At 45.9% G+C, this 15,149-nt stretch overlaps 1 protein-coding gene across 7 annotated transcripts in view; it reads left to right on the plus strand.

The window, feature by feature from the left end:
* The window catches only part of LOC144798645 (uncharacterized), a 657,474-nt gene that overhangs the window by 522,393 nt on the left and 119,932 nt on the right, over positions 1-15,149 (plus strand). For all 7 annotated transcript variants that reach the window (XM_078669622.1, XM_078669623.1, XM_078669624.1 and 4 more), the window contains one exon: positions 5,513-5,548. In XM_078669622.1, the coding sequence (XP_078525748.1) occupies positions 5,513-5,548 (36 nt within the window). The remainder of the gene's footprint in view (positions 1-5,512; positions 5,549-15,149) is intronic.

The raw sequence follows: 15,149 nt of genomic DNA on the forward strand, positions 1-15,149 counted from the left end.
CGGACCATTCCTATAGTTGGTCATGTCTGGGACGACGAGGGTCCAAAGGTAATGAGAAGTCCAGCCACGGTGCTTCCAGTACTGCCTCGCCTTGAAAAGAAATATAAAGCCCCTGAGGATAGCTCGGCTTGCCTGGTCATTCAGCCTAAACTAGACTCTGTCATCTCCCAGGCAGCCCAAAAAAAGTCCAAAAATCCTTCAGCTCCCCTCACAACACCTCCAGATAAAGAGGGCAGACGCCTGGATAACGCTGGCAAGAGGTTTTCCTCCATGTCTAGCCTGATGATCAGGGCAGCAAACGCCTTAGCAATACTTGGTCGCTACGATCGTCAGATGTTGTGTGACCTTTCCCCCTTTCTGGATCAATTGCAGGAAGATGCAAGAGCGGAGGCGAAAAAGATTCTTCAGGAGGGAGAGAGAACCTCTTCACACGTCATTGGCTGTGCAGTGGACATTGCAACAACTGCGTTCTGTTCCCTAGCGGGAGCTGCTGTCCTTCTTAGCCACGGCTGGCTTCGAGCTACCTCGTTTCGTCCAGAGGTCCAAAACAAAATCTTGGATCTTCCCTTTGGTGGAGTGGTGCTCTTTGGGAAGCACATTGATGATGTTCTCCAGGACATAAAAAAAGACATGGAGACCGCAAAATCCTTAGGGATTCTGCAATACCGCAAGGGCCCCTTTCGTGGGGCTAGAGGCAGAGGCCTTCCTATCTACAGAGGAGGATACCAGCAACAAGGTATTCTTCATATGCATCAGCCTCTCAATCTTACCACCCTCGATATAACCAGCGGCAGGGTCAATCATCCTCTTTCTCTCGATCTAACACCAGAGGACGACAAGAAAGCCAGGAGAAGGACTCCTCTAAGCGTCAATAGCGGATTGCTGCCTCCTGTAACACCAGTGGGGGGCAGAATCTCACATTACTTTCACCACCGGCAACAAATAACATCGGATCATTGGGTTCTGAATATCATTCAGTACGGCCATCCATGCACTGCCTTCCAAGCCCCCTCGCGCCACCGATTCAAAACATTTTTGTCTTCTGCATTTAGAAGTCCATCAAATGCTCCTGAAAGGGGCGCTAGAGCCGGGTCCTCTCTCTCAACGGGGAGCGGGTTTCTACTCCCGGTTCTTCCTAGTTCGGAGGACCTTGGAGAAGTGGTCCCCAATTCTAGATCTGAGGGAGCTCAACACCTACCTCATCAAACAGTAATTCCGAATGGTTTCCTTGCAGGACATCCTTTGACTCCTCAACTCAGGAGATTACATGGCCACATTGAATCTAGAGGACGCATACTTTCATTTACCCATCCATCCAGCCCACAGGATGTTCCTTCATTTCACAGTAGCCAAGAGCCACTTTCAGTTCAAGGTCCTACCCTTTGGACTCAGATCTGCTCTGCAGATCTTTACAAAAGTACTATCTCCTGTGGCAGCTTTTCTGCGAAAGCAACAGCACCAGGTTTTCCCTTATCTGGACAAACTGGTTGCTAAAGGCTCCTTCCAAGCACTCGGCAAAGGAATAAGTTGTGGCGTGCAAGCACCTTTTCGACAATCTGGGTCTTACTCTCAACATGGAAAAGTCGACTCTGTGCCCATCCAGAACAGCCCGGTTCCTGGGGGCCATTCTGGACACGTCCCTCAACAAAGCCTTTCCGTCCATGGAGAGACCAGAAAGGCGGATGGTCATGGCCCGTTTACTAATAAGAAGGCAGTCAGTTCGCCTCTACAAGTCTGTCCTATCGTCCATTACTTCCTGCATTCCTCTGATTCCTCACTGCAGGTTACGGATGTGCCCTCTGCAGGAGGAGCTAGACATGCAGTGGCGCCAAGTGGACGGGTTCTTTGAGGACAAGATCTTCGTTACCGTGTCCATGAGGGACGACGGATCATGGTGGACGAGTGAGGAAAACATTTCTCAGGGCCTCTCCTTCAGGGTCACCCCAGCTCCTCAAATAATAACTAAGGACGCTTTGCTGGAGGACTGGGGAGCGGTCTTGCAAGACCTTCACGTAAGCGGTCGTTGGCTACCCCAACATCATCTTCTATATATCAATCTGCTGGAGCTCAGAGCGATTCGCCTGGCCTTACAGGCTTTCCCCCGCGGATAGAGCAGTCTGTAGTCTTGGTACGCACGGACAATACGACAGCCATGCATTACACAAAGAGTGCGGTACCAGGTCTCGTCTTTTCTCAAAGGAAGCTCACACAGTCTGGGAATGGGCACTCCAGCATCGGATATCTCTAAAAGCGGAGCATCTTCCAGGTGTTCTCAACGAGACGGCGATCATGCTGAACAGACTGAAATCAGTCAGCCACAAATGGGAACTGGACCAGTCCACTCGGAGAAGGTTTTTCACCTATGTGGCAGGCCGTCCATAGACCTCTTTGCCACACCGGAGAACAAGAGATGCCTATTCTATGCAAGCAAACTTCACCCAGGATCATTGGGGAATGCACTTTCGATGGCCTGGTCAGGTGCCTTAGTCTACGCTTTTCCCCCTAGACTTCTCAGGAAGCTCAAGGAGGAGCCTTGCAAGATGATTTTGATAGCTCCTGCGTGGCCCCGCCAAGTTTGGTTCACAGAGCTGCATCTCCTCTTCCTGGAGCGTCCACTTCCTTTGCAGCCGTTTCCTTCGCTGCTGACAATGTCCCAGGGCCAAGTCTGGCACCTGGATCCTCGATCCCTGCAGTTATCGGCGTGGCTCCTGAGCACCGAGAATTTACCGGTTTGACCCTTTCGGCACAATATAGAGACTTACTTTCTCAGGCACGGGCTCCAAGTATGAACAAAACCTACCGGCTTAAGTGGAAGCGTTTCTGCCATTGGTGCCAGCAGGACGGCATTCACCCTCTTTCTTCCACACCTCATGAAGTTCTTCCTTACATTCTTTCTTTAGCAAAAGCAGGGCTGGCTCACTCATCCATCAAAGTTTATCTTGCTGCCATCTCGCTTCAGACGGCCATCTTCTGGTACTTCCCTCTGGTCGACACAGATAATTAAACAGTTTCTCAAGGGCCTTTTTGGAGTTTTCCCTCCAGTCAAGCCTCCGCCGCCTCTTTGGCACTTTAATTTGGTTTTCACTCAGCTCATGAAGCATCCCTTTGAGACTATTCATAGGGCGGACTTGAAATTCCTCTCCTGGAAGGTTGCTCTTCTTCTGGCCTTAACTTCAGCCAGGAGAGTAGGCTAATTACAGGCCCTCACCATTCAGGAACCTTTTCTCCAATTTAGAAATGGGACAGTGATACTCCTTAACAACCCAAAGTTCATACCGAAAGTGCCTTCAGACTTTCATTTAAATGAGCCGGTTATACTCGAAGCTTTTTTCCCTCAACCTACTACTCCAGCGGAGAAAGCACTCCACTCACTGGACATTCAGTGGTGCTTGAAGTTCTATCTTCAACGTACTAAAGACTTCAGGAAGTCACCTCAGCTCTTTGTGGCTTTCAGCGCCCCTCGTAAGGGTTTTCCCCTTTCCAAGCAGGGGATTGCTTATTGGATTACCAGCGCTATCCAGTATTGTCACCAAGCAGCGGGCAAGCCCCTTGAAGGTCCGGTCCGTACTCACTCCACGAGGGTGATTTCTTCTTCGGCAGCTCTCATTGCCGGAGTACCTATCCAGGACATCTGCAGAGCATCAACCTGGTGAGGTACTCATACATTTAGAAGACATTACTGCCTGGATTCCTCAATGCAGATTGACACAGCAGTGAGCCAGGCAGTCCTGAGGAACCTCTTTCATTAAGTTGTGGGCTTTTTCCTTTCAACCCTCCTTCCGTCTTTCTGTTTAAGCTCTTTGCACATTTTTGAAGTTTATTTGCTTGTTTCTTCCTCTTTCCTTATGTTTACAAATGTGTTTATTTACCATTGACTTTGAGATATTGGTGAATTGGCTACTTCTCTTTTCTAGCTTACACCGATTGATGTCTCATGGCTTTCTGTTTTAATAATCAATAATAGATAAATAAGGAATCAAAGTTAAAAAAATGTGCTCCTAACTGCTATCTACTCTGATTCAAGCATGGGAATCTATGAACGTTCCCATACTGAAGTAAGAAAACAAGTTACTTACCTGTAACTTTGGTTCTCCAGTATTGGAAATTTTCATAGATTCCCATGTGACCCACCCTCCTCCCCTGGAAAAGCCCAACCTTCAGCACCTTCAGTTATATTGTTTCACAACGGCTAAGAAAATCTGAGGGTCAGAGGTTCTCTCAGGAAGGTTCTAGAGGGTGAGGCTAATCTGATTGGTTGTTCATTTTATTTGGTCTCTTTTACAAAAAGAGGTGGATATGTTACAAAAATAGAATGGGCCTAGGCCTAGTTTCTTTTTTTGTAATGGTTTCTATTGCTTTTTTATGTATACCGGGGACTCCCATCTCAACAACGGGGAATGATTCAAGCATGGGAATCTATGAAAGTTTCCAATACTGGAGAACCAAAGTTACAGGTAAGTAACTTGTTTTTTTCCGTACAGGAACATGGGGGGCATGGAGACGGAGGGGCACACAATGCGCCCCCTGCATGCACCATATTTCTTTCCTTATGCCACATTTTCATGGCGGTCGTTTTATGAAAAAATGCTGCAACTCTATTAACTTCATTTTGAATAAAATCTTTACTTAATATAAATAAATTAAAACACAAATTCTGACCTTAAAATGAAAACACACATTTGTGGCTAAAGTAAAATGAATTGTACTTTATTATTCACTAAAATGTTTTTTAATGATGTATAGAATTAAGAGTAATTCAATCAAAATGTAATCCTACATTGTTTTTAAAATTAAAAAAAGTTTTAACATTTTTTATAATGAAATATTAAATGTTTTAGTTCTGTGTATGTTTTTAACATTAAATTAAGTGTATTTAGATTACTATTTTAAATTATTTAATTTAACATCACTTTCAGTTGGGTTTATTTAAAATCCCTACATTAGTTATTTCCTATGATAGTGTGTTGCAGTATGAGTGGTTGGCCATGTGTGGTGCTGGACATACTACAGTTTATTTTTTTGCAGTAGTGACTTACACTCATAAATCTGGCTCCACCTCCTGTGTCAGATGATAGAGGTTTGCACATCTACACTTTTGAGTAACTTTACACTTGGATTTTGTAAAGAGCCAAAAATGGTAAACGTACTCAAAAGTGTAAGAATGAACATACACACGTAAATTACTCCCAAGTTATCTTTATGAATATCCTGCTACGTATGTGAGGTACAATGCTGTTTTACTGTTTTCTTTTTTTTGGTTTGTGTCTGAGGTACAAAAACAATGTCAAGCAACTCAATATTGAGGCTTACCAGGCATTGTAGTTTCACCAGAAGGTTTGGTAGGCGGTTCACAGGTGGGTCATTGAAGGCATGATCTCTGTCAGCACATTGACCTTCTCTCATACTGAAATGAGTCTTGCACACCCTTATAGTTAACAAATTATTGCACTGTGCTAAAAATATGTGCCTAAGTAAACACTAACTAAAGTTTGTTTGCTTTTTAATTTTGTAGGGATGTGTCATCTCAGACATTGGAAGAAGAAATCAGGTAGTACAAGACTTTGTAAATCATAATCTGCCTATTAGTGTTCAATTAGAACACTAGAGCCACTCATGCTTATATATATTAATCTTGTGCGGTTACTGTTGTGTGGTTTTATTCTGTGGCCATTGCGGGAAGTGTTTTACTGGGAGTAGGAGTGACCACAGGGATGCTTCTAGGGTGCTCTTATGTTGTGATTGCTCTTCAATGTGAACTACAGAAAAAATTTGCAGAGCTACATTTGCATATTCCTGTACGTGCTATTTCTGTTTTGAAGAAAGCTTCTTCAGTGGGTTGGTATGGGTTTGGTACCGATTAGTGGTAGTCTCATCTGTTGGTAAACAGTCAAGTCTTTGCTACCTTCTTGCATGTCCTGTGATCGTTGATGTTTCTTATCTTCTTGAAGCATGGAACGTTGAGTGGTGGTGTAAATCTAAAGCACAGTATTTTATTCTGTGCTTATTGTTTGGATAAAGATGATCCTGTTTCAGCTAATTGCCCATACAGAGTTCCTTGAACGGCAAATGAGTGGTGTGCATTAACGGCTGGCGAGGTCTGGTCTGGGGAGTGTAATAATTGCTTGGCTGCTGCATTTTTATTTCAAGAAGTGCTTCCAGTAGATTACATGTAGCGCCGGGACACCTCCTAGGAGGTAGATGTTCGCGCTCTATAAATAACAGTATTATTATTATGTGCTCCCATGTATCATCTGTTTGCATTCACGATGTGGCAGAATCCAGTCAATGGTGGGAAGCACCTTCTGTACAAATCCTGGGTGCAATAAATGTAACCTCAGGGATTATGTGGTTAAGACGGAACTTCCGGAACTTTTGCTTAGATCTATCATATAGTGACATGATTGCATATTCTCTACTCTCTTCCAGGGGATCCTCGTCAATAGTCATAAGCACTATTGATTTCTGTTTCTACGTTCTTGCAGGATCCTCAGTGGGACTGATTTGTACAGGTGAAGATGCTGGGCTATTCAAAGTCGAAATGACCACCGGTGACCTTGAGCAGGAAACAGAAGACCGTCTTGATAAAGAGCAGTGAAAACCTGCTCTCGACTTCGGCGATGGTGACGGAGAAAAGCTCGCTGAACGTGAGCTTGCTCCATTCCTACGTCTCGATGTCGATCTTTCCCTGGAAGCAGATTTTTGCTTCGACGACGAACGTCTGGGTTTCGATGCCGACGGAGACCTCTGCCTCGACGGCGACCGTCTTCGTGCTGCTGTCGAAGGCGTCTTCTGCCTGGATGTCGATCTTCTCAGCGCGGACGTTGACGGAGCCTTTCGTCTCGACATGGAGCACCTCTGTGCCGAAGACTGGTGCCGAAGACTGGTGCCTTGACGTCGACCTTCTCTGGGATGAAGCCGACAAGTCCTCTGCTTCGATGACGGTGTCTTATGCCTCGACGTCGATGATCTATGAAAAGATCTTGACGGAGACGTGTGCCTCGACGCGACCGCTCAAGGATGTGCGGCAACGGAGTGTCCTGCCTTGATGTCGAACGTTTAGCCAACGCTGACGGAGACCTGCTCCTCGACTTTGACAGTCGCGTAGTTGACGTCATGGGAGGGTTCTTTACCTGACTCGACGTTGAAGCTGCCGTTTTCGGTCTTGGAGTTGGATAATGCGTGTGCACTGCCGAAGACTTCGACGGCGACACCTGCTTCGTTGCCGCTGGTAGGTTTGACGCCAATCCTGACACCGACGGTAAACGGATCGGTATTCTGCTTCTCGACGCCGATCTTGTTCTCCTCTTCTTCTGTTTCACAGGAGACCTACCTCTTTCAGAGAGACCATATAAACAAATTATCTCTCTATTCTTGAGAGTTCTCCTGGACAGCTTTTTACAATGTTAACAGGTCTCTGGAGAGTGAGAGTCAGGGAGACAGAGGATACACACAGAATGTGTGTCAGATCTGGCTTTCTTCTTGCCACAGGCAGTGCAAGCATCGAAAAGTGAAGGCATTCTGACAGAAATTAAATCACTTTCTGCCAAAAAACTGGTTACACCTTACTCTAAAATCAAAAAGACATGGGTGAAAAGTAGAAAACCACAATAAGTTTAGAATAATTTGACAAACAAGTAAAAAAAGACAGAGCTGTGATTTCAAGGCCCTGACTGAAGGAGCCAGAAAGAACAGCTGACCTAACTGTCACCCCTGAGGCATGATGGGAAGCTAGGGTTTTTTTGTACAATTGCTTTCAGTTTCTATGATTTTGGCTTGCAAAGCAGCCTGTGGGCTAACACTGCCTGCTTTTTTCATTTTTCATCAATTTTGCTCATTAAAAAGAGTTCAAGTGACAGTTGCCCTCCTGTGGTCTATATATTCATTATGTGTTTATAAAAGCAGTGATTTAATATTGCATTGTTTAGCCTCGTATATGTGGGCTGCATTGGACTGAGAAAAAATGATATGAATATATATAAGCTGTATATATATGTTTTTCATATATATATATTTTTATTTCCGGGCTCCCCGCACGTGGGCGAGAATATTTAGTGCTCATGACTTTGATGAGGATAACCCTGGAAGAGAACTAGGATTACAGGTAAGTAACTTATCCTTTTCACACTGGGCACCCTTGCTACTCAGTGGTAACATAGAAGTATACATATACACTCATTACATTGAAGCATTAACAAGCTATCTGTGATATATCCAAATCATTGTCTGACACAGACTCTTGCCAATAAGGTGGAGAGACTCTGAGCTTTAACTCCCCAGAGTCTATAACTGTCAGATTTTCTACCAACTGTCAAGCTGACTACAGTCAACTTTCGGGGCTTTTCTCTTTCTTCAGAAACTTGTTATCCTCCTTTTTCTTCAGGTTGGTAGACAATATTTTTTCTAGGATCATCACCACCTTTGGCTGCCTGAGGTAAGCAGTTTCTCCAGTATTGGGGTGTCTTTCATAGATTCACATGCCTGAATCATTCCCTGTCGTCGGAGTGGGAGTCCCACTTTACATAAAAAAAGCAATAATTATGCACATAATAACCCTAACCTAGGTAATAAAGAACCAGGAAGTAAAGTAGCCATAAACTACAAGGAAAAAACTTCCACATTTGTGACTTGTCCAAGTCATTATATACAGTCCAAACGGCAGCCAATCAGGCGACAGCACCCTCCAGAATGTTCTCCTCACAGGCTCAGGCTCTCAAATTTTCTACCGCACGTTGGGTGAAGGGAGTCTCCCTGAGCTCTGCTCAGTACTTCTCTAATTCCTCAGGAATTTCTTCACTTCATGATGTCTTCTTCAAGGAAATCTCTCTTTAGACCTTGTGAATCATGTGGGAAGCTCCGGCTGTTCTCTGAAGATCCCCACAAGAAGTGCATTTATTGCCTTTATCCTGATCACCAGGTGAGAGAGTGCAAGATATGTTGGACCTGCCCTCAGAAAATCCTCAGAGATAGAGAAGAGCGTCTACTTCTGTGGCTACAGAAGATTAAAGATCAGGACAACCCCTTATCTTGACGTGGGAAGTGTTGCCTCTGGCTCTTCTATGTCTTCTAGGAAGAGGATTGCTGAGGAGGATTTATCTTCTCTTAGGGCTAAGGTGTTGAGAAACCAACAACCCTCTAAGGGTACTTAATTGCCTTCCACCTCAAAAAAGGCTCCTCCTCCTTCTAAGGCAAGACTCTGCCTACTACGCCCCCAAGAAAGACTGCAAAGTCTCTGGCTTCAAAACCACTTTCTGAGAAGGATTTACCTCAGAAAAAAGTTCCGTCGTCGACAGCATCGACGACAACTCCTTCATCGATGAAAATCACAGTCGAAGCGACTTCGACTTCAACTGTCACCTTCTCGTTGCTGAGACCTCAAATGATCATGTCATCGGCTTCATCTCCGTCGACGCTAGTTGCAGTCTCCGTGAAGCCCATCTCGTCGACGAAGGAAATTATATCTACCGTTGACGCACTGTCGACGATGAAGGTAGGAAGATCTCGTCGACGGCCGCCTCATCGTCAAAGATTTCTTCGTTGTCGAAAACTGCCTCGTCGACGGTCACTTTATTGTCTCCAGCTCAATCATCAACGACACCGTCGACGGCCCTCTCGTCGACGCTACAATTGTCACCTTGCGCAGAATTGCAGGCTTGGTCAGCGTCTACAGCGACGGTATCCTATGCACCGTCTACGACAGCGTCTTCTTTATTACATAGACGTGGTTCTTCATTGGAGGCCCTTTCTCCATTGCATATTACCCCTACCAAGGTACCTCTGGAGTTTCCTGAGCAATTACTGGATTCAGGGGAAGATGAAAAGGAGTCTGAAGAGGATGACAGGTTTCACACTGCCAGGAGCCCTTCAGAGTTGTTCATTAAATATCAGGAGGATGACCAGGAGGACAATCCTTCCCCGGAGACTGTAGCTCCAGCTCCTGACTTTTTTTTTACATTTATTAAGCGCACGGCTATCCCCAACGGGGGTGTCCCGGCGCTAAGGATTGCGAATGAACAGGAGGAGGAATTAGCAGTCAGAAAACAGAAAGGTCTTTAGTTTGCCCCTGAATTGGGATTCAGTGTCAGCGAGGCGGAGGCTGATGGGTAGGGAGTTCCATATTTTTGATACGACTACTGCAAACGCTCTGCCACCTTTCCTTGCAAGGCGGAATCTGGGGGGGAGTAGGAGCCGGAGATGGTTCGATCTGAGGTTGAGGGACGAATGGACCCATTTCAGTCGCTGTCTCAGATATAGGGGGCCTTTGCCATTCAGGGCCCTAAAAACTAGTGTGAGGGCCTTGAATCTGACACGAGCACAGATTGGGAGCCAATGCAACTTTCTAAGATGGGGTGAAATGGAGTGGCGATAGGGGACTCTACAGATCAGCCTGGCTGCAGCGTTCTGCACCATCTGCAGCCTGTGTAGTAAGTAGGCAGGGAGTCCAAGATAGAGACTATTCGCGTAGTCCAGATGTGAAGTGATCAAGGCGTGGGTCACTGTCTTCATAGCTTCAACGGAGAGAAAGGGGGAGATCTTTTTTAGCATATGTAATTTACCAAAGCATGAGGAGGTGACTTTCTGGATTTGAGTTTTGAAGGATAATTCATTGTCGAATTGAACTCCCAGGTTACGGGCTGTCTTTACCGGGGAGGGTGGTGGATTAAGTTCTGCTGGCCACCAGGTGGTGGGTGACAAAGGGTTTGCTTGATTAAAAAACAGTACCTCTGTTTTATCCGTGTTAAGTTTTAGCGTGTTCAGAGTCATCCACGCTACTATATTCGAGAGACAGGTTTTAAGATTTATAAAACCAAGGGGTGAGTGGTCTCTGATGGAAAACTTGAGCTGAGTATCATCAGCATAGGAGACCACTCTAACCCCAGTTGTTTCAATCACCTTTGCTAGGGGTGCGATGTACACGTTAAAAAAGAGGGGACTGAGAGCGGAACCTTGGGGTACCCCGCAGCCCAGAGGTTTTTTGTCTTTGGACCAGAAAGGCCGGCACCATACTTGTTGTGTACGGCCTGATAAAAAGGACGTGATCCAGGCTAGAGGGGTGTCACAGATCCCCAACTCGCGGAGTCTGTTAAGAAGGATGGCATGGGAAACCGTGTCGAAAGCTGCGGACAGGTCGAGGAGCACTAACATGGCTGCCTCGCCCCTGTCCACACTCTCTCGCACGGTTTCTGAGACCTCTATGCTATGCTCTCTGCTGTGCTCTCTGCTGTCTCTCTATGCTATGCTCTCTGCTGTCTCGGTACTATACCCCTTCCTGAATCCGGATTGTGAATCATGAAGGAGATCATTGCTTTCTAGATAGTCAGAGAGTTGTTCCTGGACTATTTTTTCTAAGATTTTGGCTGGTTTAGGAAGCAATGATATCGGGCGATAGTTACAGAATACTGTGGGGTCCGCTTCTGGTTTTTTCAGGAGGGGAATGAGAATGGCCTGTTTCCAAGTCTCCGGGAACTGACCAGATAGCAGAGAGGTGTTCCATATTGTTGCAAGAGGTTGTACCACCGCCGGGGCCACTGCAGAAAAGACTTGGGCTGGCATGGAATCTAAGGGTGAACCTGATTTACAAAGCTGAAGTTTCTTCAGTGCTGCGTCAAAGGTGATAGTATTAAATGCACTTAACCTGATGCCATTGTTGGAAGTAAGCCCAGATGTGACGTCCGTGTCAGGTCTTTTAGCTGCCTTAAATGAGTCGTAAATGAGATTAATTTTCTCATGGAGAAAATCCGATAGTCCGTCGCAGAGGTCTTGACAGGGCTCAGTCTTGTGGGAGAGGGCCGCGGGTTTAGTAAAATCTTTCACGATTTGAAAGAGCACCTTGGCTGAATTGTCTGCTAGTTTGATTTTACTAGCGAAATATTCTTTCATGACATTTTGTTTGATTTTATTAAATTTATTTAGCACTTTTCTATAATTTGTTTTAGCCGCTACATCGTAGGTGCGGCGCCATAGGCGTTCTAGCCTTTTACATTTGCTTTTTTCTTCCCTTAGCAGCTGAGAGAACCATGGTGCAGAAGGTTTAGTTCTAGCTGAGGAGAGAACAGTGAGGGGAGCAATACTGTCAATAGCCGTGGTAAAGCAGTGATCCAGGTTTACTACGTCCTCATTAATATGTGCAGAAGGTTGCCAGTTGAGCTGGGCAAGTGCCGGCTCCATGGCTTCCATCGTTACTTTAAACCATTTTCTTCCAATTTTCTCTGTCCTACAGGTGGGGGTCGTGGTAGGAGGGAAACTGATTTTAAAAGGAATCATAAAGTGGTCCGACCATGTCACCGGGAGAGGGGCGAGAGTAGATAGGGCAGGTAGGTTCGTGAAGATAAGGTCCAAAGTGTGACCAGCAGTGTGTGTGGGGCCCACCACTTTTTGAAAAAGATTGATACCTGCCAAAGTTTCTACTAGGGAGCATGCCTTTGCGCAGTTGCTGTCATCTATATGAAGATTAAAGTCCACGAGGACCGTAAAATGGGGATGTTTTAAGGAAAGGTCAGCCAAGATAGTAACTAAATTCGTAGTGTGAATGGGAGGGGTGTTGGGGGGGATTATATATATTATTATTTTTTTATACGGAAACCTTTTTTTTTTTTTTTTTTGAAAACCTTTATTGACATCAAAAAGTAGAGACAAGTCAAGGCCTACAACCCAGCCGGCCGGCCGCAATGTATAAAACAATCAGGAGTCACCAGGCAAATATCACATAATCAATCAATACAAAGCAGAGGCCGTACAATCATAAAAGGGGGGAGAAAAATTCAGGAACCAAAGGGCTAAAACACAGGAGTAAAGAAGGCTTAATTTTATAATATGGGGAGAAGACGTATGACAGGCGCACTTTCAATACGGAGGCATCCGATATCCCGTAATCAACTGCAACATTAATAAGGGGGCATGGGGCCAGAAGATCGGGGGGATAATACAATGCATTCAAGAAATCAGGATATGTGAGACACAATCAGCCCCTGAGCATTCTTCTCGTAACATGCCCGCCACCCAAGACACTACCAAGCCAGAACAGAGGGATCGGAAAGACAATAAACCAAAACCAGCTCGTCATAATAACTTCTAGGACACCAAGAGGAAAAAAGGGGGGGGGGGGACGAGGTAGGGAAGGGGAGGGGGAAGGGAAGGGAAAACGGAGGGAAGACAAAATAAGACAATAAAAAAGGAAATAAAGAAATAAGAAAAACGAAAGGAAGAAGACACGCCGACCCAGGCCCCCCGTGGCAGGAAGACAGGAGACAAAAGGAGTAGCGGCCCAAGTGGGGGTATGGCGATCGGGGAGAAAGACAGCCGAAACCTATCAGGAGGATTAACGACGCCACACCCCCCACCCGAAACACACCAGAGGAGGTCAGGACAGGCGCGGCCTCACGAAAAAGAGATAGAAAAGGGCCATAGAACCAGAGGACAAAGAAAAAAATAGTACCCAACCCACCCGTCCCACCCTGCACCCCTGTAGAAGGATATGGCCTACCCTTCAGACAGCGTGCCTGTCGCCCTAAACCAGAACCCGAAATATAGCGAGAAGTAAGAAAGAAGAACGAGACAAAAAAACAACAAAAGCGAAGAAAAAAGGACAGGAGGGAGGAGCAGAATAACTATAATCCGAACGGGCGGCCGCAGCCCTCCGCCCAACCAGAAAAGCACAGTCGAAAACAGACCAGGACGACACCCCATCACGCGCTATAAAACATTAAGAGAAGGGGACCGCCCACCTTTCTACGATTAAAAACAATGATGCTACTAAATCGTATACCGGGAATCAAACAAAAGTCGTACATTTCACCCCCAACCCTTTCGAGCGACAAATCCCACCCACCACATGGCAATGTAAAACCACATACTAAATACGAAATCAGCATATAGTCGAGTGGAATGGTGACTAACATAGCTACGTGGGGGGTAGACAGATCCAAAAGGGAGCAATAGTCCGAACCGAAAGTGTTTTTTTTTTTTTTTTTTGAAAACCTTTATTGACATCAAAAAGTAGAGACAAGTCAAGGCCTACAACCCAGCCGGCCGGCCGCAATGTATAAAACAATCAGGAGTCACCAGGCAAATATCACATAATCAATCAATACAAAGCAGAGGCCGTACAATCATAAAAGGGGGGAGAAAAATTCAGGAACCAAAGGGCTAAAACACAGGAGTAAAGAAGGCTTAATTTTATAATATGGGGAGAAGACGTATGACAGGCGCACTTTCAATACGGAGGCATCCGATATCCCGTAATCAACTGCAACATTAATAAGGGGGCATGGGGCCAGAAGATCGGGGGGATAATACAATGCATTCAAGAAATCAGGATATGTGAGACACAATCAGCCCCTGAGCATTCTTCTCGTAACATGCCCGCCACCCAAGACACTACCAAGCCAGAACAGAGGGATCGGAAAGACAATAAACCAAAACCAGCTCGTCATAATAACTTCTAGGACACCAAGAGGAAAAAAGGGGGGGGGGGACGAGGTAGGGAAGGGGAGGGGGAAGGGAAGGGAAAACGGAGGGAAGACAAAATAAGACAATAAAAAAGGAAATAAAGAAATAAGAAAAACGAAAGGAAGAAGACACGCCGACCCAGGCCCCCCGTGGCAGGAAGACAGGAGACAAAAGGAGTAGCGGCCCAAGTGGGGGTATGGCGATCGGGGAGAAAGACAGCCGAAACCTATCAGGAGGATTAACGACGCCACACCCCCCACCCGAAACACACCAGAGGAGGTCAGGACAGGCGCGGCCTCACGAAAAAGAGATAGAAAAGGGCCATAGAACCAGAGGACAAAGAAAAAAATAGTACCCAACCCACCCGTCCCACCCTGCACCCCTGTAGAAGGCTATGGCCTACCCTTCAGACAGCGTGCCTGTCGCCCTAAACCAGAACCCGAAATATAGCGAGAAGTAAGAAAGAAGAACGAGACAAAAAAACAACAAAAGCGAAGAAAAAAGGACAGGAGGGAGGAGCAGAATAACTATAATCCGAACGGGCGGCCGCAGCCCTCCGCCCAACCAGAAAAGCACAGTCGAAAACAGACCAGGACGACACCCCATCACGCGCTATAAAACATTAAGAGAAGGGGACCGCCCACCTTTCTACGATTAAAAACAATGATGCTACTAAATCGTATACCGGGAATCAAACAAAAGTC

The sequence above is a fragment of the Lissotriton helveticus genome, chromosome 12, assembly GCF_964261635.1.
Source record: "Lissotriton helveticus chromosome 12, aLisHel1.1, whole genome shotgun sequence".
NCBI lineage: Eukaryota > Metazoa > Chordata > Amphibia > Caudata > Salamandridae > Lissotriton > Lissotriton helveticus.